Source organism: Limulus polyphemus, unplaced genomic scaffold (genome assembly GCF_000517525.1).
Source record: "Limulus polyphemus unplaced genomic scaffold, Limulus_polyphemus-2.1.2 Scaffold3156, whole genome shotgun sequence".
Taxonomy (NCBI): domain Eukaryota; kingdom Metazoa; phylum Arthropoda; class Merostomata; order Xiphosura; family Limulidae; genus Limulus; species Limulus polyphemus.
Genome location: NW_013668766.1, coordinates 31620 through 46730, shown reverse-complemented (window position 1 = coordinate 46730; position 15111 = coordinate 31620). Strand labels below are relative to the sequence as shown.

At 32.6% G+C, this 15111-nt stretch overlaps 1 protein-coding gene across 2 annotated transcripts in view; it reads left to right on the top strand.

Annotated features, from left to right (window-relative positions):
• The window catches only part of LOC106468767 (SURP and G-patch domain-containing protein 1-like), a 74021-nt gene extending 59341 nt beyond the window's left edge, over positions 1-14680 (top strand). For both annotated transcript variants that reach the window (XM_013929208.2, XM_022397133.1), the window contains 6 exons: positions 311-478; positions 4358-4446; positions 9157-9313; positions 10744-10996; positions 11701-11830; positions 12993-14680. In XM_013929208.2, the coding sequence (XP_013784662.1) occupies positions 311-478; positions 4358-4446; positions 9157-9313; positions 10744-10996; positions 11701-11830; positions 12993-13019 (824 nt within the window). In that variant the 3' untranslated portion in view covers positions 13020-14680. The remainder of the gene's footprint in view (positions 1-310; positions 479-4357; positions 4447-9156; positions 9314-10743; positions 10997-11700; positions 11831-12992) is intronic.
• The last annotated feature ends 431 nt before the right edge of the window (positions 14681-15111 follow it).

Sequence of the window (15111 nt, the reverse complement as noted above, 5' to 3'; positions counted from 1 at the left end):
GACGTGAAGAAGGGAGCAAGTTGCATGTGGGGGAAAAAAACTCACCTGATTTAAATGTCACACCTTAACGCTCACATCCTTTTAATTATGTTTGAAATTATGAACATTGCTCAACATCATGAAAATTAAACCTTATTTTCAATAAGCAATCCTGAAAAATATTTGGGGGTGCTTAACTTTTTTCCAGGTGTATATTAACAAATTTAAACTTATCCTAATTTTATACTTAAACGTGCAATGTTCTATGTCTGCTATATAACCATAAGATAATCTCTCTATAATAAATAAATTTTTTTTTCTTATATTACAGAATTTAATAGTGATAGTGACAGTAATAGTAACAGTGATGAGCCAAAGAGAAAAAAGAAACGTCTAAGTCGATGGGGACCTCAAGACAAGACCTTGCCAGCACCTGGAGTGGCTGGAGTGCTAACAACTGGAATAATGAATTCTCACTTTCCAGAATTTGTTAAGCATGGTAAGTTGTTAAAATTCTATAACACTTAAGATTCAGTAAAAAAAACTTACAAAGCCTGCAAAACAATTGTATGATATATTTAGTGGTAAACATTTGAGCAATTTATAGATGTGGTGGCTGTGAGTTCTAACCTAGACTCTGAACTTGCAAAACTCATTTTGTTTTCCCAAAAATTTCATTAAAGTTTGTCCTGAACAATTTAAGCCTAGGCCACAGAAGCTTTAAATATCAAATACCCATACTTTTTCACCTTTAGGATTAAAATGAATTTCAAACAGAGGTAGACTTGCCACTTAAATAACAAAAGCCTTTCCTTATTGAGTTTCTTCTCATGCTATCAACAATCATATGACTGAAAATTTCTGGAAATCATTGATGAATGCATAGCATGCAGCAACTTAATCATAATTCTTCACTCTCACACCCTCCACTTATTGCACTTGTGTCAGGAGATTTGTATAAGCTCTGCTTTCCTAACCATAATTCAGATTTCTGAGTTGCAGTCATGATGGAAAATCACATATGGCCCAGTTATGTGAAATCTTCAGAACGTCCAGATAGTTATCAAATGTTTCTTAAGAAAAAACTTTATATTTTATCTGTTATTTTCAGTAACAAATCTCTGTACTGGTTTTGGTTGATTTGACCGATCTCGTAACCACCATAAAAAATTTGGAAACAAATATAAATTATGCCTTTTTCATTCTAGAATAACTACAAATTATAACACGAAAACACAAATGTTTAGACTAAATAGCTTAAATTTCATAACATTATACATTTATATATTAATTATTTTTATTATATTGACCTTCCAGCCGAGTCTGGCTAACAATACAGAAGTTACAATGTTGCGGTGCACATGCACTCGTGATACTGTATCCAGTAATATATAACTGACCTTTAGTCTTTATAAAGTGACCTGTCTTGGCTGTGGACTAGTATTTTATAAAATACAGTCATATTTCAATTATTGTACATTATATATGTATATACATTAATACAAATTACAAATAACTTCTTAAGCTTATTTTTCTTAAAACATAGAACAATAAATAAAGAAGTAAAGCAAACAATCTTCTCTTCTAGTTACGTTCTTTGTACTCATTTTCTACTTGTCCTAGGTTGCTAAACCTTATAAAATTTCACGCGTGGAGGATGTGAAAAAAATATGAAATTTCAAGCAAACTAAAGAGTCGCCTTACCAGCTTGAAGATTTGTATTGAAAGAATGGGATGATGTTGTAATACTTGAAAATGGCTGAGAAAGCTACTAGCAGGAGATTCTGATTTGATTGGTTCTTCACTTGTCATAGACAGATATATCAAACATGCTCACCTTTTTGGCCGTGGAGGGCATTATAATGTGACGGTCAATCCCACTATTCGTTGGTAAAAGAGTAGCCCAAAAGTTGGCGGTGGGTGGTGATGACTAGCTGCCTTCCCTCTAGTCTTACACTGCTAAATTAGGGATGGCTAGCGCAGATAGCCCTCGTGTAGCTTTGCATGAAATTCAAAAACAAACAAACAGACAGAAATAAGTGTATATAAGGGAGTGTTTCCAAAAGTGAAAAGAGATGATCGTGGGGCCACTGTGTTTGATTCAGTACATGAGCGATATTTTATATTCTAGCTTTTTAATATCAGTAATTTGAGTTCCTAATTCATATGAAACTATAGACTTTGTATTCTGACATCACAAACATCTAATTTGAACCAGTGCTGCATTTTACATACCATGTGATACACAAAAATTGGTGTTTAAGTGTGCTTTTTTAATATTTAGTTTTACATTAAGTAATATATAATACTAACATTTGAATTATAATTTACAGTTGACTTAACTTGTTCATATAAATAACTTCATAAAATAGTAGTTCAATAAAATTTTAAATACAACAAACGGAATCATATGGCGTTTGATCCGTGACTCGTGTGGACAGGGTTAAGAACACGTATCCTACATTAGATATCCTTTATGTCAAATAAGGATGTACATGTTGAGGTGGGAGAGGTACTTGCCAAAGCAACATCAGACACCATATAGCATCTTCTGTCCACTTCCAGAGGGCATTGCTTTCTCGTGGAGCACCTGCAAAGATAATAGAAATGTGTTTAGGAAAAAAGCAGATATTAATTAACATGTGTACATCCCTACTTAACAAATATATATATAAATACAGAATCTCCTCAGAATAGGATACTGATAATTATGCTTATATGATAAGGACAAATTCAGAAAGCCCTAACTGAAATACACTGTATAAATTTAGAATCTCTTAAGACAGGAGATACTTTTTTTTTAAGCAAATGACTTCTAAACTTTAAAGATGGTATTCTAGGCACTTGCATATGAAATAAGTGAAAGGATCAAAAAAGGTCATAAAAGAGTGCAAACAAGAAGAATATGACTTCTGCAACATCTAAAGCTGGCAGAGAGTGTGGCTTTATAGTCTACAGTAGAAGCAGATAAGCCACAATCATAGAAAATGAGCCATTCTGTTGCGGAGTTGAAGGAAGACCAGAAGCAGCATTTCTAATGCACCAAACTCCTGAAAATAATCAAACAAGATTGGTATATGGCCAGGGTTGAATGTCTGCAAGTGTGTTACAAAATTCAAGCTACTCAAGGAGAGGATCCAGTTTCTCTAATAAAAGACTGCATAAACAGTCACCCTAGAAGATGTAAACAGTGAACATTATTTTCTAATATGGGCATTCAAGGCTGTCATAAGTATTATGAAGGCCCCTTTCTGTAAAAGGTTAGAAAATTCTGGTCATTAAAAATTTGTTCATGAGCTGGATCAAAGAATACTTGTGAAAAGCAAGAAATATAGTGCTTACTGTACCTTCTTTCTTTTGCTGACGACTGTCGATGTCACTTTACCATATATTTTTATACTGATGATAGTAGTGCACTAACTAATTTTTATTTAATTAGATATAATGTACCAAAGAACATAGAATAATAATATGCAAAAAACAGACAATATCCCATAACTATCACATTTTTTTTCTGGCTTTATAACTATGTGACAAGAGCTGTTGCAAATTCATCCAAGCTGGTCGATATGTTTCCCAAGTTAACAAAGCTTGTATTAAAAGAAATATTTACAATTTTGTGTACAGAAAGCAATGTAATATAATACCCCATTTGATATATGAAAACCTTGGCTTACTATTGGTTATAAATAATATAGTATTAAATGTAAGAGAGAACTATTAACAAATCCTGAAAGATAGGATGTGACAGATGGGTGTGGCAAGTGGGATCGGATATTCTATGTGATGGCTCTTTAACCAAACAAGATTGGAAGCTAATAAAATTATGCTTTATCAGAGTGGTGACAATATTATGGTGAGTAATTTATGTTAAATTTTGTACTTATTGGAGAGGTGATGAATAAATTACAAAAGAGGGGATGTCTGGAGAATAAATGTCACATTTATCACACTAGGGGAAATTTATATTTTTTTTTAGTATTGTCTTATAAACTAAAGAACTTAAAACTAGTATATTATTAAAATATGGCTTATTAGCTAGTTTTATGCTATATTACTAGGTATAACATAAACAAAAAGTAGTGTAATTAAATTTTGAATGCAACTCTAAAACCCACATGACATGCACAGTAAAGGATGCCTGTGCAGAGAGTGTTAATGGATTAAACTTGCTTTAGTCTTGAAAGTTTTTATTTTGATCATTCTATTTCATATATCATTGGCCAAGGGGTAAGAGAGCTATAAAGACACATGTTTGTGGAAGTTCTGTATCTATTTATAATCCCATAACACACTGTAAGTGAAGTAATATTAAAATACTTAAAGGGTGTTTGTCAGTTTGGCCATTATATCATTGAACTGTTTTTTTATCTTGCAGATCAAGGTTTGATCAAATATGCAGTCCAAGTGTTTGGTAGAACAGATCTGACACTAGAACAGTGGAAACAATTGGAGGATCAAAGGAAGGTGGGATATTTTCAGTCCATTTTTGAATTAATGTATCAAAAGTATATGTTTTTCAAAATTTTCATCTAAAATGGGAACTGCTGGTGCAGAAATTTTAACTCTCTGCACTCTAAGAGCTGTTACCTCACATGCAAATGCTGTGGAATTTCATGTGCATGCCACAAACCGTGAACAAACTCCTACCCCTACATATGTATATGTGTATTGTGACAGTTGTAGCCCTCCACCAATAAAAGGGTGACAGCCTTCATGCAAAGTAGACCCTATGAGACACTAGCACATGGTCATAGGCTCATTCTTTCTGTGGCACTGCTTATGCTTAAACGTGCATTTAGAGCTGTCACTGTGATAACTGCTTTTTTATTAATTTTTATATTACTTTTATTGTTGTTATTAAAAAATAATAATTTGCTTATTGAGTTGTTGATTTACTATGTATTCTCATATCCACATTGCTTTTAGGTCTTGAGGCTCTCATGTTCCTCTTCAAAAATCTTTTGCACTTGTATCTGTGGTGACTGGCAACACATTGTCTGTTTGTAATGTTACCACTCTTGTGCATCAGGTGGGTAGTTTTCATCTACTTACTTTTTTTCTCTTGTTCCAGTCCCTAATCATTCTGTTTCATTGCCTTCTATGGAACATGCTTCATCTGTGGATAACTAACCCTTTGCTATATTTTTCACCTTACCAAAGCTCTCCATCTTGACCGTTTCTTATTTTTTTGCCTTGGCTTATGTTTCTTCCTCTGTTTTCTCTACTTTGACCTGATTTCTTTGTTTATAAGGTCTCCTCAGATGAGATGCTTTCCTTTCAGATATCCATCTCCCTTTTTCCTATGTCTGTGACCTTCAACTGGTCCTTTTTCTTATAGACCAATTCTGTGGAGGTGTACCAAACTCCTTGGAATCCTGGGCTGAAGCTGCTCACCAGTAATCTTTCATTACTTTCTTGGTTTTCCAACTCACTAAATCTTGGGTACCTCAGTCTGATACTCATCCTCAGGAATCATGTCAGGCTAATGCCTCTCCTATTCCTTGCTCAATTGTTTTTGTTGCCCCCACCCCTCTCCTTTAGAGCAGACTGTTGCAGCTCTCAGCCATTACTTTTCTTTGGGTCCAGTCCTCGGTTCTGGGTCTGTCTGTGACTGCCTTCCCCACTTTACCTACCTCTATTCTTTCTTCTCCAGTAATCCTTGGATTGTGCAAGTTATTTTTTGTGATCTGTTCCTGCACTTTCATACTCTACCTCCTCTTTCCCATCATCTCCTCTCCCCTTCCCTCTGATCTTCTGCATCTTCATGGTGCAATGAACAATAAAACCTATCTCCCACACCATTAGGGACTTTTATTCCTAACTCTTTGTCATCCCCAAGAAGATGAGAGATTAATGTCCAGTCATCTCTAAGTCACTTTTTCATTGTTCCTCAATTCCAAATAGACAACTTTCTCAGTCTACATTGGCCCTCTCTTCTGGGATGTTGAGACTAGTTCAACATTTCAGTTTTCTTTCTTCACATCTCTGTTTGTTTCATGTTCCATCATTTCCCCTGGTTTCTTTTTCACAATTGACAAGTATTTCAGTTCCTTGCCCTTCCATTTGGTCAAGCCACAGCCACTTGTGTTTTCAACTGGATCATGTGATCCTTTGCTTGTACATGCATCTTCTGGGCCTTCATTTCCATTATTATATAGATGACTGACTTTTCATGGCCCCATTTCAACAGGATTTGGCAAATACTACTACCATTATTCTCCAGGAGTCATCTTTACCTGGACTGTCTGGTCAAACTTTCGAAGTACATTATGACTCCTGCTCAGTGTCTTATCCATCTGGGAGTTTTTCTCAGTTCCCATTTGGGGCAGGCTTAACCCTCTCACTAGTGTCTTCTCACCATGGAGATCTTTTGTTCCCTTCTGTGGGCTTTGGGGGAGGGGATAATTAAATCCTTTATTCACCCTTGCAGCTCTCTACACCCTTCTGTTGTGGTGACTAAATCTTCAACACAACCTGGGGTACTTGTACTTCCCCTCCCCTCAACCTGACTTACTTTTATACCTTGATGCTTTTCTTTCTCTACACCAGCATTTCCTTTAGGATCTAGTCGCCTGAGGCGCGTCTTTGCATACCAACATTTTCAAGATGACTGCAGGTTATCAGGCATGCCAACTTCTTCAGTCGCTATTGTTAGGTCATCTTGTGATGATCCACTCAGAGGACTTCACAATTGTTTCGTACATCAACTGCAAGAGTTGTACCCTCTCTCTGTACCTATGCTTTTTCACCTTGGAATTCCTTTATTGGGCCAATAATCATCATATTTGCAAAGGTTTTTGAAATTGATGACAGATTACTTGTTTCAACTGGACAGGATCCACCCCACGGAGTGGTCCGTACATCCTTAGTCTTCCAGTGAATTTGTTCTTGTATCATGACTCCACTGGTTGAATGCTGTTTTGGCTCCTTTCAATTTCAAGTTTCCTCTTTTTTCATCACCGGTCCTCAACTTAACTTCTCTGGCTTTCAATGCTCTGAGCCAGGATTGGTCCAGTCACTCTTTTATTGCCTTCTACCCTAGGTATTCTTATTTGCAACCATCTCTTTCCACGTTTTTGTGATTGTTCCTATTTGGCTGGATCAGTCATGGTTTTCATTTTTGTATCACTTGTCATTTGAGGAACCTTTTTTCCTCTCTCTTTGGAAGTTCATCCTCTACTAACTTTGGTCATCCATTTTTCACAATGAGATGTTGCACCTTTGCCTTCACACATGTGGGACTTGTCCCTTGTAAGACAAATGGGATCTTCCCATAGGATAGCACTTTTTCTTTCTCATTCTTGTTGGCCTTCTGCTCTAGCTCATTATCAACAAAATGAGCTGTTTACCACTACTGATCCCTTCCATCACTCTCTTCCACCAAGTTGGCTTACTCTTCCACATCTTACTTCCTTTACATGGCTTTACGACAAGGATGAGTCTGTTTCAACTATTGCAGATTGCTGCAATATTATTATCCACAACTTTCTGTCTCTTGCCAGGCATCAATTCCTTCCTTTCACTTGTTTTCACTCACCTTTTTGTTGTTTTTTTATACATCACCTCCATTGCTCAGTCAGTCCCTCTTCCTGACTGGGACCTTTGTTGGTTCTGTGGGCTTTTACATGCCCCTTTTTGAGCATTGGCCTCCAGTTCCTTATATTGTTTGTCTTTGAAAATATAAATAAAATGTAATTAATAACTGAAAATAACAGATAAAATATAATGTTTTTTCTTAAAAACGTTTGATAACTATCTCGACATTATAAAGATTTCACATGTGAAATTTCAAAATTTTCTGATGCTTAAAAGTATTTTTAACCCTAAAATTAATATTACTTTGCATGATAGATAGGCAACATACGAAAAGGAAAAATAGACAAGAGAAAAATGTTGCTTTATTAATCTTAAGACTTAATAAAAAAAAATTATATTTTGTGTATGAAAGCATTGTAATGTTTATTGATAATCTGCCAAATTTTGTTAACATTTGCTTAATAATTTAAAAGTTACAGCATGAAAACTATAACAAGCACAAAATGGTTAAGAGGTCAGTCCCAGGGACCGAGCCCATGCTGAAAGGAAATATTTAAATAAATTTTACATATTCACTTCTTCATACTTTTCAACTTTCACTACAAATTAGTGTTAAGGTAGAGAAAATAATAAAGTATAAAGTTTTACCAAAAACAAACATTTGATATTCATTTAGGAGGTTCTAGAGGCTGTGCAAATGAAATATGGAAACTGTAAGGTGAAAAGATATTTTTCATGAAAATCACCTTTCACTCACTGATTCAGGAAAAACTTCTTTAGATCACAGACAAATCTTGAGTAATAATCGTTTGTTAGAAAATCAATTTGTTTGTGTACAACAGACTCGTAATGTTTACTAAAAGCTTACCAGATTTTGTGAAGTTATACTTAGTACATTCAAAGTTACTACAGTGTGTATAGTATTATGGTTACATGGTAGTTACAAGGTTGGTCAAAATAAGTGAGCCCATATATAAAGGGAGTTATAGAATTCAATAGCATTTAGCTTGTGACATTTACCAAAGTTCATGCTATCTTATCTCTTTGCTACTGCATATATCTTCATTAAAGGATCAGTCATATCCATTCTTTTACAAATTGTATGATATTTCATCTTTACATCTATCACCTATCGTGAATACAAACTGTTTCTGTCTAAGTGATTTTTGCAGCACCAAACTCCAGCAGAGTTACCAGTACCATCCATAACAAATACGAGCTCATGCTTCAAGTGGTACAACAGTAATCTGAGTACATCTTGGGCACATAATACATTTGGTATAGCTGTTACATAGTGAACTGATGCTCAAACTTAAATGTTTAGAACTTGTACTATCTGATTTTTTTTAAGGATGCACCAAAAGTATGGAGAAGGAGCATAGCTTTGATCATTTCATCTGGAGGGAGATCATCAAGAAAATGCATTTGAAATAATTGTACTGTTGGTGACATTTGGTACAAATGTTCCTTTGTGCAAACATATCCTGTAGTAATTCCATTACTAATTAAATAACTTACAAAATAAATATTTTCTTTTTGATCATAACTTGTAACCAGAGTTCCCATAGCTCCTTTTTCTTTTCCCTTGGTTGATATTCCTGACATCCATTTCATTCACTAAAATATGTGTCTTTTTAGATGAGTGTTCTGTACCAAATGATGGAAGCTAAGCAAAAACAGAATGAACAGCTAAGAAAAGCTGGAAAGGTTAGGTATGATTATGACTCTGATGAAGAAACAGAAGGAGGTACATGGGAACACAAAAAACGTGCTGTGGAAATGGAAAAGACAAAAGGTTTCTAGCACTAAATATTTGTAGAATAATTTTAGGAAAGTTTTTAATTCCAGTTTGATTTTGTGATAATAAAAAGAAAGTGTCACTGTTCTAAAATTAACAATGTATAGGTAATCACAAAATAGGTTGGGTTTTAATATCTTGTATTAAACTTGTTTCAGCAAGCACATTTTTAGTTAGTAAATGCCATTTTTGACACTTGACTGCCTGAACAATTATTTTTAGTTCCTTTTATAAACATGAAGTTGGTTGAAATTTATCATTCTAAGCAGAGAAAATGCACGTAGAGGATAATTAATCTAAACTTTGTTGATGAAATTGTAGCTAAGTAATTTCTTTCAAAAATGCTAGGATTTTATTTTATTATAAAGGTTGTAAGAGAATAAAAAATAAACATTGTTTTTATTTTTATCATGATTTTTAAAGGTGTTATTATTTAAAAATGAAAAAATAAATGTATACAAAGTGTTCTGAAATTAATTGATTCAGTTTGTTAAAGCTGTTGATGCTTCTGTAGAGTTTCTGAAAAACAAGCATTTAGTTCTGATTAAGTCATTTGTGTAGCTTTACATGAAAAATTTAAAAACCCATTTTAATCAAGAAAAGAGACCTAAGATAATAAATACAAAGGTTGGCCTTTAGTGTAGAGACTTTAATGGCATTTTAAATATTTTAATATGTTGAACTTTGATGTAGTCTCTATACACAGGGTTGAAATATATGTTCAGACATTGTTTTATGTATGTATTGATATAATAAGATGGAAAAATACTTATCAATACAAATATGAAGAAATGTTTTAGATATTTAACGTATTCTGTTCTAAATCCCATTATCTTAATAGTTTACTTATTGGTTTACACGTTATTTGTTTAGCATTATGGGTTTGATTTGTCTTAACAATATAATTTCAAAAATAATTAATATTACTTTAATATAATATGAATTTTCTAAACATGTGTATCAATGTTTGATTTACGAACAACAGTGTTCCAATTTAGATTTAAATGGATTAGTAGTGAACTTGTAGGATATCTATAGCTTCTGAAGAAGCTGTAATAATGAAACATTGAGCTAATAAAGTTTCATTCTAGAGATATAGGCCATGATTTTATTTACGTGTGCAGGTGGGAAATATATATAATTCTATTACAATTTAGGAAAGGAGCAAAAATCAAAATTATGATAAAAAATTTAAATATCTTTTTAATTATTTGATACAAAACAAATTTGAATAAAGTTGCAAAAACAAAATACTGTATCTGAACATTTCAGTTGTAGTTTCATTTTATGGGTGATATGAATGGTGAAATCAGACAATTTTTTTAAAACTTGTTGATATCATTTTTATTCATGAAAAACATGAAGTACCATGTTTTTTGTTCTTTTTTTTTAACTTTAAGTCAAGTTGGTGCAATTTTCTAATTTAGCTGTAGCAGAAGAACTCACTGAGTTTGGAAAAGGCAAACATCACATTGGAGATTTCCTTCCTCCGGATGAATTAGAACGGTTCATGGAAAAGTGGGATGCAATGAAAGAAGGACGTGCCCCTGACTTGTCTGACTATAAAGACTTTAAGCTGAAAGAAGATAACATTGGGTTTCAAATGTTACAGAAGTTAGGTTGGACAGAAGGCCAAGGTTTGGGAGCTGATGGTTCTGGAATCGTAGCACCTGTTAATAAGTAAGTACTTTGTCAGACAGACAGATCAGTAATTATACACAACCTGTAACATGTGTCAGGACAAATCTTCCAAAAAATATTCCTCAATGCACAAGATTTGATTTCTCAGGTACAAGTATGCAACTTTCTTATAAGCCCCCAATGTTTATTTGAGTTGCATCACCATGAAGAATCCATTTAAATTTCATTCCAAGATATAGTCTATATCACATTCCATAATTATTTTGTGAATTTTCTTTTTTTACTGTTTTGAATGCAGGAGGCTGTCTTCATGGAATACAGAATAGCTTTTTTTTTTCTAAACTGTTAATTTGCCCTTACAAAAAAATTTACAAAATGAACTTATTTTGAAACTTTCACTTGACTCATCCTTATTCACATTGCTTAGAAAGTGCTTATCTATAGACTTCTCATAGGTAATACATGCTCTTTGAAAGAGATAAGTCATTTGTCTTTTCTTAAGGTATGAAACAAATGCTTCCTCAAGCAAAAATTTCAATTGTCTTAATATATAATAAAAGAAGTATTTGTGCAGACAACTAGGTCAGTTGTTATAATCATATTAAAGTTGTTAAAGTCAAGTAGGTGTTTGAACTTGTATGAAGTGCTAACTGCATAATCATATAGATAAGTGAGTTTTCTCAATAAGGATATTGAGAATAAAGAAAGGATTGTACATTTAATGAAATTGTAATTTCACCCAGGGCAACAGCTCCGGTGGAGAAAGCAGGATTTGGACAGGGGCGTCCTGAAGAAGTTAGTGTTGGAGATGATGAGTATGAAGCCTACAGAAAACGAATGATGTTGGCCTACAGATTTCGTCCAAATCCTCTTGTAAGTTTCATGTGCTAGTTTTAAAATGTAATCACTATATCTGTGTAAAACTAGAAGAAAGAGATAATAAAAATGTAAAATGTTTTTTTGGTGTACAAAACCTTAAGATAGCTTTTATATGCAGAAACATCTGTTAGCTGAGTTGTTACACAGATCTTAAAATCTGATCTGACTCATTTTACAAGCTGTACTATTTTCTGTAGATTATTTTCCAGATGGTTCTGCTATGATTAGTGTCTGGCGAAAAACTTCAGCAGATATTTTCTTTGCAACATCTCAACCATCAGTTGGTCCAGTTATCAACGCTATTTTCAAGTTTTGAACAACTCGACTTCTAAGATCTACATGTGCCGATGTTTCCGTTTATCAACGTTATATTTTAAGATCTGTGCAAGAACTCAGCTAACAAATAATAAAAATTCTTGTCTGTTACATAAACAGGTAGTTAAGCTGATTTGTTTGTTTTTTTAAGATAACTTGTAGATATAATAATGGCTGGAAACGGCTTGAATGGGTAATGAAGAAAAACTTTAATATAACAGCAAATATACAACGTTTCGACAAGGTTTTGTCATCATCAGGTACCTATACTTGTAGATATATTATTTACATACTTTGAAAGGTTGGTTAATGTATATACATTGTTGCTGTGTTATTTTACAAAAGTAATAAATGTAAAATGCAGTCTTGTATTTGTGTAAGATTAGCAGATTTTGATAAACAGGTTAGAAAAGAACAACCTTTATACTCCAAATAACTATAAATGAACTTTATTTTGACCAATGTTTCACGTTTGCAGCTTCATTGGTGTTTGTACATACAACCTTTTAATATTATAGTATCAAACTGTTGTATGTACAAACTGATGTCACAAAGGCAAAATGTTGGTTAAAATAAAAAGTTCTTTTATAACTGTATGAAATATAAAGGTCATTTTTTTCTAAAACCTTTTGTATTAAAATATATAAATTCCTCCAGTATGCACTACAAATTTTGAAAAACAACATAACATTAGCAGGTTTTATTGCACTGTTTATTTGTTATCGAGGAGGAAATTTCAGATTGTGATATCAATATTTTTGCCATTGTCTGTACTATCTAAGTAAGATTTCATTAAAAATAGTATTTGAATTATAATCTTATTGTAATTTTTCTCTTACAGAACAACCCAAGGAGGCCATACTATTGAAAACTTAGTGTTGCACAGTACCTTTTATTTTCTTTAGCATGCTATTCAGTATAACATTCAATACAGTATTCCTAATGTATATTTGTTTTTGTCCATACTCAGGTCCTTAATTTTCTGAAGGATTTGTTACAATTACATATTAAATTCAACACTGTTTTTCTTTTACAATTAAACTTTAAAAAAAAACAATATATGATTATAATACAAATTTTGTTCTAGTTGTTGAGAGCAAGTGACTTTCTAATTTGATTGTTTCTTCACTTATGTATTCCCTTAAAGTATTTGGTTCTTTTTCCAAAAATATCCTTTAGATTTCATCTATATGGTATTTGTGAATGATGTTCTGTATAAAATTTAGATTTTCTGGTTACTAGAATTGCCCATTTTAGTGGGGAAGAAAAGAAAAAATGAGAATTGGTCTATTCTTCAGTTTGCCAAATGTTAATATCAGTTACAGGTTTTAGAATCAGTAAACCTATACAGAATCAGACCTGTTTTAGTATTGAACTGCAGTTTATGTGTAATGTATTTGTAATGCTCTCATTTTTAATTTCTGATTGTTGTATTTTTCCTCTTATTTAAATTCTGACCATATTTTAACAGTATTCTATAAGAACTGCTCATTGCAAATACAATAACATATCATTTGTCTGTAAGTTGTTTGATATCACTGTTCCTCACTTGATATGAGTAAGAAAAAGAAAAAACACTTTGCATCTCCAGATACAAAATTATTAATTCTTAAATATTTTACAGCAGACATTCTTTTTGAAAAATTATTGTATATCTTATCACCAAAGTTGTTTATATAAATAGAAAAGAAATATAAGACCCAGTCTGTTCTTCAATTTCACACATTTCATTGGATTAGACTAATTTTGAGGAGTTGCACCTCTCATCAATAACTTTTCATATGGCTACAAAATTGTTGTATTTTATAAATGACATTACAAGCAGCATAAATATAATATACAGCTCACCACTATAGAGGTCTGTTTGTTTGTTTTGGTTTGCCCCTGTTCAAGGTTAATGGAAGGAATGGAATTCCTTGAAGCTGCTCTTAGTAACTTGGCAAACTTAAGATTATGGCCTCCAAATTCTCTTTTGTCAAAATGCACAATTTTAATAACAAAGAAAATTAAAAACTTTGGAAAATGAGTTTGTTTATTGTTGTTTTCAATAAATTATAATGGATCTGTAGGCATTGTCATAGATATAAACGAAACACAGGGATGATTAATGTAAGTAGTGCCTGGTAACCTTCTCAGAAGATTTCTTGAAACTGATATTTTTTCCTTACTTCATTTCTAACATATCTTGATACATACATCATTTCACAAGCTACTGTCTGTGCTTTTTAGTTTCATATTCTTTGCTTTAACAATTAAATTTCCAAGATTAATTTGGTTTTTAATTTGCTGTTCTACATATTGTTCAAGTAGAATACAGTATGTATGATATCACTAGTTACAATTTAGCATAACAAATGAAATATGTAATAATCTTAGGACTTCAATAATTTTTTGTTTTTCTTGTTAGACTTATTAGCTTCTTCAATATCAATATGTCATTTTTGCTGCTCCAAGATATAGATAGTAAAGTACATGGTTAAATCACCCAGACAAGTTCATCCAGTTCAAATAAATAAATTTTGATATCAACTAAACTCATCCTACATAATTGTCTTAGTAAAGAACCTTTTTACTGTAATTATACAGAGGTACTTAAGGTTTTTTTGACACATGTAAAAAAATAGAATGATTATTCTGTATTGTATAGAATATTATTCTTTCAGCACTTTAAACGTCTTAGTAATAGAAACATGGAAATTTGAGATTGTGAATAAAACACAATTACTAAACTTTAGAATTAACAGTGGAAGCCATATTGATTTTTAAAACACATTTTTTCTAAATTATTTATATACAGTATTAGTTGTGAGTGCATGACTGTTGGTCGTAGGGTCCCTAATATCATATGAGTCACACAGTATTACCAATATTACAACTCCACTAATTACTACAAGGGGTCTCATACATATTTTTTACATAGAATATGACTGACTGCACTCAATGTTTTGGTTAGTTCTTTA